Genomic DNA, 19,648 nt, shown 5'->3' on the forward strand with positions numbered 1-19,648 from the left:
ATGTCAAATGGAATTCTGAGCAGTTTCTTTCTCTTTTAGAAAATATAGCAAAACTTGGAGCCCCATTTGATTCCAAAACCCATGTTCTAAACCATGCATACTGTTACATACAGTGTCAAATAAGACCTTTATTTGTCTATTTTCAATTTTCAGGAATTTTTAAGTGAGGGATTAAATGATACTTTGATTTTTTTTCTCTATTTAACTCAAATTATAAGCAGGGTCTATTCATTTAGTTTCAAATTCTAGCTCTAATGAAGCATTATTCTTTTTGTATACATTGATGTGCTCTTTAACTTATTTTAAAGATTCAAGGAATTGACCTGTAAATTCAAATTGGTTTATAATTGTACAGGCTATATAAGGTAATGAGGAAGGATTTTAAAACATTTAAAAAATATTATCTCTTAATCACTGAGGGACAATTTGAGAGACTTGATAAATATGAAATCAGACACTTTCGATTTTATTCTGATTAAACCATTACTGAACTAATTAAATTTACACTGTTAGCATTTAGTTGTATCATTTGCACATTTTCTGATTATTTTAATTGCTACTTGAATATGAGTTAGGGGGCCATACATGCAAATATTTTGACTATTATATAGGAATATTTTTAGTATAAGAGTAAACTGGAAGATATATTTATTTAGTTATTTTCCCCTAATAGTTTCTGATACTGTCTTTCCAGGTATAAATTCCTCGGCATCATAGACAAAGTAAATCTGGGAGTTTCTATCAGCCAATAGAATGCTGGTTTTATAGAAATGGGATAAAATATAGTACCAATCCTAACCTTTGTCTTTGTTCTCCAGGATATGGTTAACAGGAGAATTGCAATGGATATGATACTTAAGATGGCAGATTCCCAGCGTTTTAGACAGTTTATCTTGCTTACCCCTCAAAGCATGAGGTAACTTCTTAAAACTTCTGCGGGTGTATATGTATGTTAAGGGGGAAAGAAATCTTCTCTTTCTTTGAAAACTTAATTTATCTTAGCCCTTAAATGCAAATGTGTAAGTAACCAATGAAGAGAAAATCCCTGTATTGGTTCAGGACGTTTAGAATAATTTCTCCTTTTTTAGCTCTTTAAAATTTTGTTTGTGTGATCTCCCTTCCATGACTAATTAAAATATGATTATTAACTTTTTAGTATTTCTATTTTTAATTTGTTTCTTTGTGATTACTCTGACCAACTAATAATAATATAATTTTAGTATTATATGTAGTAGAGAGAAACAATGTGTGGTTTCCCTAGTCTGGACTCTTTTCTTGGGGATTTGCAAATACTAGTCTTTGTAAATAAAGAACTCTGCTATGCTGTTAATCTATATTTGTTGGGTATCTGCAGTGTCAGGCACTGTGTCAGAGTTGATATTCAGCCTCTGAAATGGCCCTATGATCGTTTGGGATTTAAACTTCTGATTAAGAATATTCATGTAACTCCTTCCTGGCTAAACAAGAGTAAGAGTTTAAAATAGTTGAGTTGGGCACGGTGGCACATGCCTGTAATCCTAGCGACTTGGGAGGCTGATTGCAAATTCAAAGCATCTCAGCCTAAGCAACTTAGCAAGATCTGTCTCGGAATAAAAAGGGCTGAGGATGTGGCTCAGCAGTTAAGCATCCTTGGGTTCAATCCCTGAAATAAAATATCCTCCTTCATTTTCTTTTCCTCTATGCTGAAAACCCATGGGATCTAAGTAGTAAGTTAATTTTTTTAAATGAAAACAAATATTTCCTTATTGCATATTATATTTCTCCTAGAACTCTTCATATTAAATGTATCCTGATCTTAGCAAATAACAATCATGTAGGTTTGTATTTTCATGAAGTAGTATTAGGCTTTAGTGTTTTGGTTTTTTTGTTTTCCCCCAAGGTGCTAGTAATAGAATGTAGGACCTTGCACATGGTAGGCAAGTGCTTTACCCTAGATTTTTGTTTTCAATGGACAAAAACTTTCTTGGAAATTTGAGTAATTAATTTTGCTTTCTCTAGCTCACTTCCTTCAAGTAAACTGATTAGAATTCTTCGAATGTCTGATCCTGAAAGAGGACAAACTACTTTGCCTTTCCGACCTGTGACTCAAGAAGATGATGACAACTGAACTAAATTTGTAATTTAATATGCCTTGTCCTCATGTTGAAAGATTCGTGAGGGGAAAAAATCTGGACTATTTGAATAACATGAGACTGGAGATATTCTAAAATAAAACAATCTCCTTTTATCTGACTATAATAAAATGTTTTAAAAAGCCTAGGAAACCAGCTCTACAACCAGCAATTGAAAATTACTTTTACTTTCCTTTGAGAAAATCAGTTACATTGTACTGGTTTAAATTGTTTTAAGTTCTTTTTGTTTGTTTTTGTTTGTTTGTTTATTTTTAACCATCTACTTTTGTAGATTGTTTTTCAGAAGTAAAATTTTATACATATGCATATGTACATATCTGTTTAATTTGATTTATTTCTATAGTATTTTTTAAAAATTAAAATAAAAATTTGAGTACTTCATTATATTTAGTTTTGCTTTTCCAGAATATTACATTCTACTATTAAATTATCAAAAGTTGGTGAAGGGAGGGATTTCACATTGTAGAAGGGGTGCAAGTGTGGGCTATGGATACATACAATAGACCTTTTTTTTTTTTTTTTTTTTTACAAAATCTATTAGTTATGAGGACCCTACACAGGACTAGAATTACAAAATCTCTGCCTACAGGCAATTTTTAACCCCAGAGGTTCAATTGTAGATTTGGGTTGTGGCTTTTTATTATTGTAAATCATCAAATGTAAGATGCTGTCTGTTTATAAGACACTTGTGAAGTACTGAAGCACTGCCAACAGACAGAATGCTTTTTTCCTCAGATCTTTACCTGTGCCCTATATAATAAGAACTTGTAACCAGTATAACCAGTATCAAATAGGTGATGATGCAGTTATTTATCCTGACTAGATCCTGCTGGCTTGGTTTAAAAGCCCTCAGTTTGCAGTCGAGGTGCTCTGAGCTGAGAGGACACAGGACAGAGGGTCTGTGCACACAGGGCTGGGAGAAGAGCTGGGGAAGTGGTGGTTGCTTGTGGAGCAGGAGAGCAGTTAGTAGCTGCATGAGCCAAAAGCTGCACCTTTGATGGTGAGCTATCATTCAATTATAAGAAATATCCTAGTTTTTAGAAATGTTAAAAAGTGTGCCCCTAGGAATGATCAAACATAGTTTATTGTAAAAAAAAGAAAAAGTGATTTATGACTTTTTAGAGAAAACATGAATAGAACTGTTGCCCATATTTTCTGTTTGATACTAGTTTTAGTGCAAAACTATTTAAAAAAAATATTGACTATCAATAAGCATTCCTTATATTACTAGCAATAAATATTAGAATATGTATTTATGAAACTGAAAAGGAAATATTTTAAGAAAAGCAGTATTTTAAGAACAAGGACATTTCTATAAGAAAAACTAGATTTTGGTTTTGGTGGTGGAGGAGTCTAATTTTGATTTAAATTGAAATAAGCTGCCAATAAAAGTCCAAAAACTTGTTTTCTAATCTACAACTATAGAAAGAGGAAAATGTGCGCTGTTCTAAACATTTGCTGCTGACCACATAAAATCTGATTTTTAAGTTACATTTATAACTCATTTGTATCAAAACTATTTTAACGTGTGCTTTTTCAAATAAACGGAGTAGAATTTACCAAATGCAGTAATTTTTTATTAGCTAAGGAATCTCAGCAAATTTTTTTGTGACAGTTTTCAATATTATGCTTCTTAATACAAAATGGGAAATATAATGCTCAGGTATCTGAAAGTCTCCTGTTGAACTGAAGGTCATTTGTTGCTTTGGTTTCACAAAATTTTGGTTTCAGCCATTATTAAGTTAACATATCTTCCTTCATCTGTGTTCCAAGTAGAAGTAATATTAGAGTAAAAGAATAAAAATAAATTATTCTTTTAAAATATATGTAACATCTAAAAATAAAATTATATGCATTAAAGTCATGGTTTTGTGAGTTGGGAAAAGCAGTAATTGACCAGCTTCAGTCTCTTTATTATTAGTAGTCACTTAAATGTGTCATATGGTGATCTTGAACTTCTAGAATAAAGTCCCAGGAAACAAGGAAGAAAGGCTTCCTTGATCTTCAATCCTACCTTCTCAAATCTTTGCACTGAAAATGATTAAAATCATTTTCAAACTGACAAATATGGTGTTATAGTAAGCCAAGATGTAAATATGGCAAATGCTCCCACCGTGATGTGCTGCCTCACCACAGCCGTGATCATGGACTGGAACCTCTGAAACTCAGTGAACTTGCAGGGGGGCTCAGGTGACCAACATTTTACTTAGAAGATATAATTGACTATCCTTTGCTTGCTAGACCCCTGTATGTCCTTTGCTGTCAACTCCTCCAAAGATGTCTGTTTAAGTCTATGCTTTACTTGTGACATGACTTAAAACTGGAATAAGTGTCTGGCCTCTTTAAGAAGGTAGTTTGCTGGGTGTGGTGGCACATGCCTGTGAGAGTCTTGGGAGACTGAGGCAATAGGCTCACAGGTTCAAAGCTGGTCTCAGCAACTTATAAAGGGCCTAAGCATTCAACAAGACCCTGTTTCTAAATTTTAAAAAAAGTGGGGACTGGGGATGTTTTTAAGCACCCCTGTGTTTGATCCCCCTGTATCCCCGCCCCCCCCAAAAAAGGGTAGTTTATTCAGAAATTGTGATCCTGAGTGACAGGGAAAATGAGGCCTTAAAGCAATGGTGTTGCCCTTTAAGAAGTAGTTATTAAAATTAAGAAATATAGAAACTTGGGACTGCTAAGTGCAGAAAGTTGAGCCTAGAAAACAAGAATCTTAGGGCATTTTACTTTTGCAACAGCAGCAGGGGTTAGTTAAATTAGCATGGGAATGACACTGGCAGGGATGTTAAACTAGACCCAGTAGAACTTAAGCCTACTTGAATGACCTACCTATAGTTGGTCCTTTCTGAAGGAACCACTTTTGGTTGGGATAGCAAGGAAGATGGTGAGGATTCTGTTTGCTAGATCTGAGTGTGTCTAAATGCAACCTGACTGCAGAATGCTGAGTTAAGCATGGACCTCAGTTCAGGGATTCGCCTTCAGCTTTGATCCAACAGTATTTTCCCCCCACTGTTCTTCATTCTCCATGACATTTTATTATCCAAAAATGCAACAACAGAACCCTTCCATGTTCTTACAGATCCTTAGTTTGTGAAGTCTTTTCTAGATCTGTGCAGATTTGTGACTCACTTATTCAGTGGAACACAGTAGAAATGACCTTGTATGACTTCCTAAGGCTCAATCTGAAAAGAGAATGAAAAGAAGTGAAATTCCTGCTTTGGTCTTTGAAATACTCATGGGCTCTGAAATGGACTCTTGTTCATGGAAGGAGCCAAAGTACTGTGTGGAGAAACCATGCAGGGAAGACCAACCTCAGATTATAAGAAGAGGAGGGACGCCCGGTTACTCCTCACTGCTTCAAGTCCCCATGGTTCCACTGTCTCACTATAACTATCTGGGATACCCTAAGCCAGAACTACCCCATTGAGTTTTTGTAGAAGTAGGGGCTCACAAAAACCATGAGACATGATATAATTGTTTTAAGCCACTGAACTGGAGTGATTTGTTGTATAGCAATAGTAACTAAAAATGGTTTGGGTAGCTGAAAGAAGTTCCAAAATAAATCTAAGCCACATGGTACTGGCTGAAAGGTCTCATGAATCTAAAGTGTGACTATAGAGATGTTAACAGAAGCCTGGATGCTTTCAGTGAGGGCATGACAGGAAGTGGACCCTTGTTCGGTGGTGGTGGGAAGTTTGGCAACACTGAAGCTGTGGTAACATAGGAAATACACGTAGCCACTTACTCTAGCCAAGGTATCCTGATAGAATGTGAAAAGTGCCCCCTGTCCACTGCCTGTAAGGACATGTGAGAGGAACAAGTAATGCCGTTAAGGAGCCAAGATGATTCTTCATTCCCATAGTCCTCTAGGTGGCAACTGATTTTCAAATTATAAAAAGGTTGCAGTACAAAAATCAACTCCAGGGTAGTATTGTAAGATCCTTTGTGAGGACCTCAGAAAGATCTAAGGCAGCAGTTTTAGAACTTTTCAGACCAAAGGCTGACTTCTAAAAGGGTGTCCTTCAGGCCCTCTCCATTAAGCAATAGGACTTCTAAGGGTATTAAGAAGAGCAATCTCATAAGAAGTGTCTTTTAATGCAGTGGATCTTCATAAGAAACTCATAAAGCTTTTAAAACAATTGTGTCATCTTTAACTGAAAGAGTAAGACACAGTACAAATGAAGGCTTTATACACCTGAACTTTTATGAGTAGGCGATCCGTAGACAGAAAACTACTATATACAGACTGCTTTTTTTTTGTTAAGAGGGAAAGACAGCTCAGGATAGCAATAAGCACAAAAGGCAGAGCCAAGAGTCATGGAGAATAATCTCCAGATAATAGGTCTGAGCCCTAATCAGGATAATGGAGCTCAGAATTGCTGTGGACCAGAGACAGGTGCTTTTCATTTCCTTCATCTTATGAAATATATGCCTGGCAGTTTCTCCAAGCCTATACCATTTCATGCTGTGGGAGGACAGGGGAGCAGATAGATATCCATTTGGCTCACAGGTCATTGTATCAAGAAGCTCAGGAGGCTGAGGCAGGAGGATTTAAGGTCAGCCTCAGCAAAAGCAAGACTCTAAGCAACTCAGTGAGACCCTGTCTCTAAATAAAATGCAAAATAGGGCTGGGGATGTGGCTCAGTGGTTGAGTAACCCTGAGTTCAAGCCCTGGTACCAAAATAAGAAGAAAGGAGGAGAAGGAAAAGAAGGAGTGGGGGAGAGGGGGAGGAGGAGGGGAAGGGGGACAGGAGAAGGAGGAAGACAAGGAAGAGGAGAAGGAGGAGGAGAAAGAAGAGAATAACAATAATAATAAATAATGGGATTCAGTATGGTGTACTCAAGCCTTGACATGATAAGACCCTGGGCCTCAAGCTTGATTCTGAGTCATGGTAGGAGGCTTTTGTGGTTTCTTGGGAAAACATATCTTGTATGGGAAGAAATGTAAACTGCAGCTATGAGGTAGACTATGGCAGCTTGTTTAACAAAGATGACAATATCTTTCATACTGCATGTTCTTCTAGAATCTTTCCTCACTCCATCAAGAGATAGTCTAATTCCCTTCTGGACTATGAATAGTATATGCCTTTCTTATAACTAATATAAGGCTATGGAAGTGATACTTTGTGTCCATGTTTTTCTGAAGCGAGATCAAAAGGACAGTGAAACTTCCAACTGCACCAGATACTTGTACTGGAACTCTGAACTGCCATATAAGTAGTATGACTGCTCTGAGGCAGCCATGCTATGAGGTAGCACAACTAGCCCTTGGTAATGATTTGAGAACAGAGATCCCCACCAGCTTCCTGCTGCTTCAGCTCATTTCAGCTCCAGTTACCAACTGACTGGAGCTGCACCAGAGTCTTACAATAAAATGATTGTTTCTATTTTAAGCCACTGGGTTTTGGGGTTGAAGTTTTGTGGAGCAATAGTAACTAAACCAGCCCAATTGCTGTCCACCCCCATAGAAACCAGTGTAATGTGATATTTCCTTTATCTTATGTGATTTTGGGGTTCTTTTGTGAAAATGTACATTTTTGTTTGTATGTATACTATTCTGTGAAGCAGATCATATTCCCCCTCCACTCAGTCTTTAAAAAATACATCCATGTTGCCATGGGTACATCAGCCTATTGTTTCCAGCTCATGTGAAGTATACCGTAGGGCCATCCACCATATTTTACCTTCCTGTTAGTTTAGTGAGGTCCTGGAACATATTTCTGAGTGGCCCTTTGTGTTTCTTGGGGCAATATACTCAGGAATGGGGATGCTGGGTCAGAGGGCATATGTACACTTGTAAGTACTGCCAGCTCTTCTTCAGGATCCCTGCCAGGTAGTCTGCACAGTAGCAGCAGTGAGCTCCAGAACAACATTCTTATCTGCTGCTCCAGTTTCTTTCTTTCTTTCTTTCTTTTTTTTTTTTTTTAATGTTTTCGGTGGACACAACATCTTTATTTTATTTTTTTTATGTGGTGCTCAGGATCGAACCCAGAGCCCTGCGCATGCCAGGCGAGCACGCTATAGCTTGAGCCACCTCCCCAGCCCTGCTGCTCCAGTTTCTACATTTTACTTATGAAAAGAACTGGCCAGTCTGCTTGGAGGGTACATTTTCCATAAGTGCCCCAGATAGTGACATGGTTCCCTCCCTTTCTTCAGAAGGTCTTATTTCAAACATCACAACACCACACCGTGCAAAGAGCCACCACTGTGTCCTGTCACTTGCCTTTCTTCCCACCTTGAGGTATTTTTCTTCATAATTTTTACAACTTGATATCTGCATATGTCTATTTTTGATGGTTGTCTCCTACACACACACACACACAAGAGGTAGCATTGGGGTGCATAGTAGATGATCAAAACTTGTCGTGATGAAATGACCCAGAGCCTACTTAACCAGATGCCATCCAAAGGAAGCGTCCCTCCTCACTCAGTGTAGGCAAAGAGTATTGGAGGCACTGAACCTCCCTGATCTCTCTACAATTTGGCTCACCATGCACAGGAGGCAAGGACACTAGGACATTCTATTAACACATGCATCTATAATTTCTCTGGGTAGAATTTGAGTTCCATCCATGTTTAAGTTATCGTGGTATATTAAGTGTTTGTAGAAAGGTTTCCTTGGTCACAGTTTTCTGTTGAGTGGGTGAATGAAATCTATGCCTGGTCTCTACTATCATTTAATGATCCAAAGACAAAGGAAAACTATTTGGAAACAAGGCACTGAATAAAAAGTGCTTGTGCTATGCGTGGTGATGTGTGCCTAAAATCCCAGCAACTCAGGAACTGAGGCACTAGGATTGAAAATTCAAGTCCAGCATGGGCAATTTAGCCAAATCTTGTCTCAAAAATTTAAAAAGGGCTATAAATGTAGCTCAGCGGTAAAGCATCTCTGTGTAGGAGAAAAAAGTGCTTGAATGAATAATATAATGTTGCAGCATCTGATATAGGAGTCACTAGCTATACCTAGCAAATTAGGCTTAAATTAATTAAAGTTTAAAATTCTAGCCATGCTGGAAGTGCTAATAGCCACATATAGCTTCTGTACAGCTACAGATACAGATACTTCACCATCAGTGAAAGTACCACTGAGACAGCACTGTATGAAGAAATTGAACTTTAGGTAAGTTCTGAAAATGCAAAACTGCTTTTAGAATTCTTTGCTTGTTTGTTTCTGTGGTGCTGGGGATCGAATCCAGGTCCTTGATGTGAGGCAAGCACTCTACCAACTGAGCTATATCCCCAGCTGGAATTCTTGAGGTAATCTCCTCTGCCTGCCTTCCTTTCTCAAGGTCCAAAAGGGCAGAGTTTTGTTCCATGATTAAAAATAAAAACTAGTGGAGGGGAAAGGGGGATAGGAAGTGCAGCAGAATAAAATAGACACTAGTATTGCTGTCTGTATATACGTGGCCGTAGAACCAATGTGATTCTGCAACCTGTACACTTGGAAAAATGAGAAATTATACCCCATTTGATTCAAATGTATGATATGTCAAGATCCTTATATTGTCATGACCAACTAATAAAAAAAATACAACAACGAGTTTAAAAAATAAATAAATAAAAACTAGTGTACTTTTGATTTGGAAAGAAGAAGTCTTTCCTAGTGGCTTATCTGGGAGGACATGTCTCAGCCCACCAGATGGGCCCTCCACCTGGTCGTATAGAACATAGTAAGTTGTTAGTACAAAAGTCACACTGAGATAAAGTTTATTGTCATATAATGAACAATTTTTCAGAATGAACAAGTCTTCTGTTTTCTTTAAACATTACATGCCACATTAATTGTCCCTTAATGAGGAGCCTGGATGAAAAGTTGGCAGGTTGGTTTTTCCCTTTTGTCGGCATTAATTCTTTAAATTCCAAAGGTGCAGGTTTAAGGGTGGATTTAGTAAGTTGTTAGCTAACAATTACAATAATGAACATCAGTTTCAAATTTAAAATTACAAAGCAATAATTGGGGGAAATCAAATGTTATAAATTTATTTGGGACATCTATTACCACCTTTTTGAATGCCTTTGAAAACAAGCAAAAATCAATACATTTCCATCTTTTCTTTTTTACTTTCAATAAATAATATCTTTGTTTTATATGTATATATAGATAGATATACTTAGTGAGTCATTTAGCAGGATTTTAAAGTTTTATATTGCATTCATCCAAAACAGCTCTTTCCAGATTGATAGGATGCAAATGAGGTAAGAATTAAGGCAAACCCAAAAGGCATGCAAATGTAGTACATTTATATTCACCGATAATACAAGCGCTTATGTGTGGACCAGACGCAGGAGCCAAGGCCCGTTTGTGTGTCTGTCCAGTACTATTTTACAAGAGAATGGTGACACAGTTCGTAGTTAAGTTACATTACCATGGGGGTCTCAGTGCTACTAACATTATGTAATCAAGGGGACACGAGCATTAGCAAAACATGTACAAGAAATCATATAGCTCTTTGCAGCACATTTCTGCCCAGCCTTTGGAGGTGGATGTTTTTTTTTTTTATGAAATGATATTACACATATCACATTGTGGCAGGTTGTTTGTCTTGTTTTATAATATATGCTTTTAAAATTCATTAGCAAATGACATTCTCATGCACACAAGTGTTTCAAACACAAGAAGCAAGTCCCTTGATAGGTAGTCCAAGCAATATTTGTGTGTGTGTGTGTGTGTGTGTGTGTGTGTGTATGTGTGTGTGTGTGAGAATAGCTGCAGACTGAATGGAACATTGAGACTTTTGTGCAGTCCATAGCATGACATCAGCTCATTTCTGAATGTCGCACTGGAGAAGTAATACAATGGAAGGGTCGCTCTTTGCAGCTTCTTTGAATTCATCCAATGTAATTTGGTCATCCTTGTTCTTATCCATCTTGCTGAAAATCTTGTCTACTCGCTGCTCAGGCGTAAGGCCATCCTCATTCATTTTCATCATGATCACAGTGCCCACCATTTTGTAGATAGCCTTGGGAAAAGAACATTGTAGAAGATATTACCAGAAAACCCAGGAGAGCAGACAGCTCTTCCTGCCTCCCCTTCACCTGACTGGATCCTACCCATCCTTCAAGGCTTAGCTTCTCTTTCCCCAGAGAAGGTTCATTTCCTGTGTGTCATGTTCCCATGGCAACCCATATATATCACTTTCCCCAACATAATACATCTCTCACTTTATTAGAATAGTAACTGCTTTGTCTTCCCCACCAGAGGGTTCATTCTGTGAAGCTGGGGGATTATGTGTTTTGCTCCCTTCTGTAACTTCAGGACTTGACACAATGCCTGGCACACAGTAGGTCTTCAATAAATAGTGATTAAATGAAAAAAATCCATTTAAAGTTGTAGGAGGTTGGGATGTAAAGTTAGGAAGCAGTAGGTGGAAGGGTAAAGTGCGGTGTTGGTGAGAAATGAAGCTGGAGAGAGGGAAGCAAGAAGCAGATCACAAAGTTCTAGGTATGGAAAGGAACTTAAGCTTATTCCTTAGATGGTTTTCAATGAGAGAGGGATACAAACAAACAAATGTGAGTCTGGTGGCCAAACACCTATGGAATTCTGGATGGTTCCTGGGCTTCTGACTAGAGAAAACAGATAGAAACAGTGGCTGGGTGGTGAGATCAAGAATCATGGGTTAGGAACAGGTTCAGGAAAGAAAATGCTGTGTTGGATTTTAAATATTCTGAGTCTGAAGTATAGTTGATAGTCACCAAACACAAGCCTTGGTGATTTAAGAACAAATAAAATATGGGCCCAGTCAGTACGGAACTTACAGTGTGTTATGACAACAAAGCCAGGTGTACCATTAAAATTGGGCTCTGAAAGAAGTTAGTTTAGGAAGATCTGTAGAGCAGGGAGTGGGTATGTTGAAGAACAGAGGGAGAAGATTCCAGTTCTCCACGTCAATCAATTGTCCATAATTTTCATTGAGTGTTTACTAAATAGTAGTTCTCTTTCTTAGAGAAGTGCTTTAAGAAGATGAATGCCCATCTATACACATACCTGCATGAGAATGTTCAAAGCGATATTATTAACAATAGCCTCAAAGTGGAGACACAAATGAGCATCATCTGATAAATGGATAAACCATATGATATGCCTAATGCAATGGACTACTATTTTGGCAATGAAAAGGAATGAAATACTGACAAATGCCACAACACAAGTATACATCAAGAAGAAAGAGAAGCCGCTGAACCGCTGCCAGACACAGGCTACACACTATATGATCCCATCTCTGTGAAATGTCCAGAAAACCATATCCACAGAGACAAAGTCGAACGGTGATTAACTGAGCTTCAGAACAGGCCTCCAGGGAGGAGAGCTCTTACTGGGGGGAATAGAGTTGGTTGATTATGTTGATGTTGCATACCTCTATAAGTTAACTAAAATACTGTTAAATTGCATACTTAAAATGGGTGATTTTATGTCGAATAAAATACAAACTCAATAAACCTGTTTTTAAAAATGCTAACTAGGGAGAGTAAACTACTATCAAATGCCTTATTAACAAGCTAAATATCCACTGAGATTAGCTGTTTTGTGTTTGTGTATTTATGTAACTGGATTGTGTTGAACTATGGAGGAAAAAAGTCTAAGGAATTTGTCTTTAAAAGAGGCAGACTGTTGAAGCTTCATTTTTGTGCACTCTTGGTAGACAGGAGCCAGGTTAGTTCAGTCACCTGAGAGGGGACCAAGGGCCAGGCAGAGACTGCTTTCGACTGTGATTTTAAAGAGAGAACCAGGTTATCTGTAGGTAAGCTGCTCTCCTCACTCTGTCCATTGAAAGGTGAGAGCAAGAGTCCTTTCATGAGGCAGAGGTATGCAGAGAGTGGCCAAGACAGGGGCACTACTGATCAGGCCAGGGCCACAAGACACAGCTCCCTGGGCCTCAGCTGGCAACTCTGAAATATGGTCTCATTGACCGCAGCCAAGGTGCAGCCTCGCAGTGGACTGAATATGATGACGCAGAAAGGACCTTCCCCATGCAGAGACCCAGGCAGGGGAGGGGCACCCCAGACTCAAAACCAAATGTCAGAGGGCCATCAGTGACTCTCGTACCCTCCCTCAGGCATACACTTCATGGGGTACCCTGTGAGCATCCAGATGTTTAGTATGCTCTTTTTTCAAACAGGACATGTTACCACCCTGCTTCCTGAGAAGAAATAATTAAGTCTCAGTTAGGTTTTCATTCACCAGACTGTGTAGACCCCTTACTTAGCTCTGGTCCCAGCACTTCAGGTCAGACATGCTGTCCCTCAGCGAGGTTGCACTGTCTGTCCTTCCCTCTTCTTTCTTCCCCATGGTCCCTCCTCCAATACCAGCACATCCTCACTCTTCTCAGTGCCCCTTCTCTTCTCTAAGGACGGGCTCTTGGGTCAGTAGGCTCTCAGAAAGCAGGCTGTGTCTTTTCATATCCCTCTCTCTTCCACCTCGCAGAGAAACTGTCCCTTAGAGAATGGTCAACAACAAGCTGCAGGAGCCAATAGGCGGTAAGAATTCTGGGGTGAAGTAGGCCAAGAAAGCATCTTGAACAAGGCCAGAGAACCTAGACCTGGATGGATGAGGGGATTTGGGTGGGCACAGGGCCATGAAGGACATTCCAGGCAGAAGGAGTGTTCTGAGCCCAAGTAGCCAGGCATGTATCATGGGTGAGGAGACAGAGGTGGTCAGACCAGTTGGCGCTAGGAGGAATGCCAACCGAGGGATCGCATTGAGATAGCTGCAGAGCTGCAGAGCTGTGCCTGGGGGCACATAGTCCTGCTCTGGAAAGGTTTTTGGTCCAATGCATGAGAAGCTTTTGAAGGACAGAAATGCTATAATGCAAACATTATTATTGGAAGTGCATTGGTCAAGGTGGCTCAGCAAAGGGGACCTGGAGACAGGAAGATATGCAATGGCTCAGGTGATAGGGCCCAAACCTGGCAGAATGGTGGTGATGAGAGGGGAAAGGGCTGGGAGCTGGGGCATGGCCGGCTAGGTGGAAAGAGCTGAGAGCTGAGATTTTTGAGGAAAGTCTAGAAGGAAAATAAAACAGAAGCCTAAAGATAGTCTGCAGGAGTCACTGCCATTTTCTGGGTATTTACCCAGAGGAAGGAAGCAGGCAGGTGTTTACAGGCGCAGTCATTCCTACAGACTGTTTGTTTTTCATACAAACACCAAGGCAGCCCCAGGGTTCGACTCCTAAAGCTCCCTTCTGTGACCTGAATCTCTGTGTCCCAAGTTCCTGTGCTGAAATCCTCAGCCCAATTTGATGGTTTTGAGGTGGGGTCTTTGGGAAGTGACTGGGTCATGAGGGCAGTGCCTTCATGAATGGGATCAGTGCCTTTAGGAAGGAGGCATCAGAGAGCCCCTACCCCCCCCCCCGGGGTCTTTTGAGGACACAGCCAAGTGCCTCTATGGCCCAGGAGGCAGGCCGTCACCATCCACCAGTGACATGATCGCAGACACCCAGCCTCCAGTGGATGAGAAATATATTCCTGCAGTTACTAGCCACCCAGTCTGCGGTGTCGTGTTGCAGAAGCCTGAACTCCTCTGTCAGCTGTGACCAAGCACCATGCGCCATCCCTACTGACTTGCCTTCTACTGAGCACTAGACAACGGGACAAAAATGAAAGAAGCCGTTGTTTTCAACTGGCAGCACAGGACTGCTATTCCTGAGAAGAGGGTAATGAAGGAGAGGAGCCCCGAGGCTCAGCTTCCCACCCAGGGTTCTTTCTGGACCACAGAGCAGGAAGGAGGCCCAGGCAGCACAGTATGGTGGTCTTACCTCTTACCTCTCACTGAATTGAGGAGGCAGAAGCTGAGTGGGGAAGGCAGAGTTAACCAGAGAGAGAGAGCTATGCAGAGAGAGCACTCCAGGAACCTGCAGAGGGGACTCTTTAATCTGTGTCTACAAACCACGCTGTACATAGGGGTTGAAACTCCATAGAGAAATGGAGAACAACTTTGCACCTACACAAGACTGTGGAATGCTCTAACTCTGACCAGTCGGAGTCTTTTATATATACAGTTAGTGTCTTGTGAATGTACACAATGGTTAAATTCACTGTGGTATATTCACACACGTACACAGGAAAGTTAGGTCAGATTCAATCTACTGCCTTCCCCTATCCTGTCCCTTCTCCCTCCCCCTCAGTCCCCTGCATCTAGTCCACTGATCTTTCTTCGGTTATGATGGAATCCCCCCAATTTTCCCCTCCCCCACCACCCAGTTTTGGCCTCTCTTCCACAAATCAGAAAAAAACACTGGCTTTCTGAGTCTGGCTTATTTCACGGAACATGATAGTCTCCAGTTCCATCCATAATTTCATTATTTTTTATGGCTGAGTAACACTCTGTTGTGTATATATACCTTTTTTTGGTGTGTGTGTGTGTGTGGTGCTGGGGACTGAACTCAGGGTCTTGTGCATGCAAGGCAAATATTCTACCAACTGAGCTATATCCCCAGCTCCATGTTTTCTTATCTATTCATCCAGAGCAGAGAGAGCTTGTTGAGACATTCAGTAGTAAGGTCATTGTCCATCTTTCTCCTCCTAAGGCAAAGCTTTAGGAAGTTTTCTATGCTTACTGTCAGTACTTCCTCCGTTCTTCTTGGCTGCTCCAATTGGGATTTACCCCCCAACTCCACTTAAACTATTCTTATCTAGTTTACCAATGGCCAAGTTTCCAAATCTAATTGTAAATTGTAAATTGGACATCTAGGAGCTGGCCTGGTACTGTCCCCAGGGTCCCTGCATCTGTGAGCTAGCCTGGTCATTACTGCCAAGCCTGGAAAACATGACCAATTTCACAGGACACTGTGACCATCATGGAGTAAGATAAAAAGAGAATCACTCTGTAATTATGTCTCAACACAGACAAAACACGAAATAACATGCATCCCAATCCCTGCTAATATAAATGACTGTAGCTTCTCCACCAATTATAGATTGAGTCTTGGGTAGTCTTCCTTCCTGATGTGGAATTTGCTGAGGTACCTGATCCTAGAAGCATCCCCACTCTCTGGAAGTACCCAACCTAGAGTGAATCTCTACTTCCCTGAGTCCTCCAACCCCAAATTACCTTACAGAAGTCCATATCCTGTAAGTACCTACACTCTTACTGAATTCCCCACGATTGCCTCAGGGCAAGGGGTAATAAACTCAACTTGTCACTGACATTGCAGGTGTGTTCTTTGGCTGATGGGCGCTGACAAGGGTTCAAGAAGAGTTTGGGGGAGGATGGGATTGCTCATCAATTGGATGGGTGGACAAGTAAAAGAGGAATAAACTTAGAAAAGCCTATTGTGTAGGAAGGTCATAGTGACCTTGATGAGAGCTAGGAGGAATGTGGAAGAGCAACCAAAGATTAAAGAATGAGAAAGGTAGAGGGGATATGGTGGCGCACACCTGCAATCCCAGTGGCTTGGGAGGCTGAGGCAGGAGGATGGCAAGTTCAAAGCCAGTCTCAGCAAAACCAAAGTGCTAAGAAATCAGTGAGACCTTGTCTCTAAATAAAATACTGTTAGAGTCTGTAAACAAGTCTGGATGGCGCCTGGCATTTTTGCCATTTTTGAGAAGTAACAAAAGCAAGCCATTAAGTGTGGAGATTTCTTATTGGTTGACTGATGTATCTAGTTTATGCTAATTAAGATAAGCTGTGTGGAATGTATAAATACCCCTCCTGTTCTATAATAAAGGGCTCCCACTCCTGCTGTATCAATCTACACAAGTTGTTCGTCACCCTCCCCCTCCCCGGTTACTTTGCTGCAGCCGGACTGCAGCAGATGGTGGCCCACTACGGGGAGCCCCGGGACACTCGGGGGTAAGTGATGAAAAAAAGCTGCCCATCCCTAGATAGGACAGGAGCAAATCTGCTCGTCCCTAGGCAGATAGGGCGAGAGGAAAAATGGCCATTTTGAGAAAATGGAGAAGACTGATACAGTATGTTTGTGTCTTGTTTTGTCTTGAAATGTTGTATTGTCTTTGTGACAAAAATATGGAAGGGGTGAGAAGTAAATTACTAAGGGAAGGAGGCACCCCAGTGGAAAAGTTAGGGCATGTGTTGATAAGAGCCCAGGAACTCTAGTCAGAAAGAAAGAAAAAGAAAGTTCAAAAGAAGAAGGATTATCAGAAAAAAATTGCAGCAAAAGGCTATTACTGAATACTTTTCGTTACCGGAGGGTGCATAAATCGGAGCTGCAGCTGCCAGGTGCGCAAGCCGGTCATGTCACAACAAGGACTTTCCAAGTGCTGGCAGCGGGCTCTTCCCACCCTCCAGCTGGGGAGCTGGACGCCACTGCGAGAGCCCAAATCCAAACCTGTGCCCAGAAGCAGTTTGAGTCGGGGACACTCCCCGGACTCTCCCCAGGGCCATCTGGGGCTGCCCGGGATGCTGCAGGCGGAAGATGGCCGAGTCCCTGAAGTTTGATTATTTCCAAGGCTAGTAACCACAAAGGTTCTCCCACACCTGGAAGCTAAGGAGTAATGAGCGCCATTAAGGCCTATTTCAAATGTAAAAAACCTTGAGATAATGTACTAAATTGTTCAGAAGGTTGTTTTCTTAGTGCCTGCTGGAATACTACAGGATTTTCTTTAGTCATCAGGAGTTCCTGCCTTCGTCCCAGTGCCAGTGAAGACGAAGGTGAAAGAGAACCGAACGAGACTTCGGATCAAGCTAGCTGCCTGCAGAACTTACCTGGACTGTGATTTACCTGAACTGTGAGTTAATCTATTGAGACACTGCTTTACCTGGACTGAGACAACAAACTGTAATCTACAACAAATTGTAACTCAGTATCTTTACTAACAGTGTCATTGCTTGTATAATTTTTCTAAGGGCTTCTTGCATGGAGCCATCAAGTGGCTTGGTATTGTGGCATTTTGTATCCTCCCCTTCTGCTTGTAGCAGATTATTTATGGTGTTTGTGTTAAAACCACTATGGTCGTTATTTAAATTAAACAAAAGGGGGAAATGTTAGAGTTTGTAAACAAGTCAGGATGGCGCTTGGCATTTTGCCAGAGGGAGTGGTTTGAGAAGTAACAAAAGCAAGCCATTAAGTGTGGAGATTTCTTATTGGTTGACTGATGTATCTAGTTTGTGCTAATTAAGTTAAGCTGTGTGGAATGTATATATACCCCTCCTGTTCTACAATAAAGAGATCCCACTCCTGCTGTATCAATCTACACAAGTTCCTCGTCCCCCCCCCCCATTAGTTTGCTGCAGCCTGACTGCAGCAAAATACAAAATAGGCTGGGGATGTGGCTCAGTGGTTGAGTGCTCCCTGAAGTCATATGTTCAGAATTTTTATGCTGTATTTTCAGAATCGGTTTGGGAGGATATTAATTGAATGAAGTGGAGACAATAGAAAGCTAAGATACTAGTTTACTGTGCATGTTGTAAGAGAAGGGAGCCCTGAAGATAGAAGGGAAGTAGCTACAAGGGAAGATCAGAGAGTTCAGACCCCTAAGAGAGGGTGTGAGTGAAAGGGCCCCATCTTAGAGGCGGCAACCAGATCTTTCTGTGTGGGGCAGGCTGGGGAAAGAAAGGTCTTGATCTGAAGCAGGGAGTGGTGTAAGAGCACAGTGTGGACACTGAGGGTTTGGGACACTTGGGTTTGGGCTGCTTTTCTTATCATCATTACCAATTCTCATCTGGGGACCCAAGCCTCCTGAATTTCTGCCCTTGGGGTTGGGTGCCCTTCACCCCAGCTCCAGGATGGATTCTTGCCTACAGCAAGCAGTGCATTTCTTTCCCCAAGTTGTAGTGGCCAGGACAGGGCTGGGCCAGCACACTGAGACAGTCAGGAAAAGCCACTGGCGTACGTCAGCTGCTGCAGGCATGGCGTGAGGTCCCAGGAAAGTACAGCTGTGAGCTGACCAAGTCCTTCTCCTCGGGGTGTGTGTTCTACGACATTCTCTCACACGAGGTCATGGGGGTAGGTGACTAATGCTGTGACAGAACGCCTTCTTGGTGAGGGTCAGTTGGGCTAGGTGGGGGTGGGCACATTGGGGTGGCAGTGCTGGGAGGAAGGCCTTGCTGGGAGAGGAGGTGTGGGCAGAGATGAGCGCAGTGAGGGAGGGGCAGTGGGGCATGCTGGGGGAGGGAGGAGAGGAGAAGGCCCAAGTGAGATGGAGGTTAGAGGAGAACCCACAAGGCTAGCATGCCTGGAGTGCAGCATGCAGGGAGGGCAGGGAGTGTCCAGGCCAGAGCGGAGGGCAGAGGAATGCTGGGTAATCGCAAATACAACAAACAAGGACGTTGTGGAATGGTGGGAATCTGGAGAGAGGTACTCTGGAGCCCCTGGCTGCCTCTGATGCCCACCTCAGGAAGCTGGTGTAAGGAAAAGGGGACCATGTCCAGCAAAGCAGGACCACCAAGGGCCCAGGAAAGTGCCTAATAACATCTTTTTTGTGCAGCAGACTTTGTGTGTGTGTATGTGTGTGTGTATGTGTGTGTGTGTGTGTTTGTGGAAGACCTTGTCGTCTGTGAGTGGGTGGTTAAAGGCCAGCAGGAAGGGCCCAATACTGGTTCTGGGACTTCTCCAGGCTCT

General features: G+C 41.5%; 2 protein-coding genes across 2 annotated transcripts in view; one reads left to right on the top strand and one right to left on the bottom strand.

Moving 5' to 3' along the window:
• The window catches only part of Smc6 (structural maintenance of chromosomes 6), a 67,412-nt gene extending 64,899 nt beyond the window's left edge, over window positions 1-2,513 (top strand). Inside the window, exons 26-27 of the mRNA XM_078029639.1 lie at window positions 819-916; window positions 1,999-2,513. Of these exons, the coding sequence (XP_077885765.1) occupies window positions 819-916; window positions 1,999-2,107 (207 nt within the window). The 3' untranslated portion in view covers window positions 2,108-2,513. The remainder of the gene's footprint in view (window positions 1-818; window positions 917-1,998) is intronic.
• A 7,309-nt stretch (window positions 2,514-9,822) lies between these two features.
• Window positions 9,823-19,648, bottom strand: part of Vsnl1 (visinin like 1) — a 103,666-nt gene continuing 93,840 nt past the window's right edge. The window contains exon 4 of the mRNA XM_005322624.4: window positions 9,823-11,092. Coding sequence (XP_005322681.1) covers window positions 10,895-11,092 — 198 coding nt within the window. The 3' untranslated portion in view covers window positions 9,823-10,894. The remainder of the gene's footprint in view (window positions 11,093-19,648) is intronic.

The sequence above is a fragment of the Ictidomys tridecemlineatus genome, chromosome 12 (genome assembly GCF_052094955.1).
Source record: "Ictidomys tridecemlineatus isolate mIctTri1 chromosome 12, mIctTri1.hap1, whole genome shotgun sequence".
NCBI classification, from domain to species: Eukaryota; Metazoa; Chordata; class Mammalia; order Rodentia; family Sciuridae; genus Ictidomys; species Ictidomys tridecemlineatus.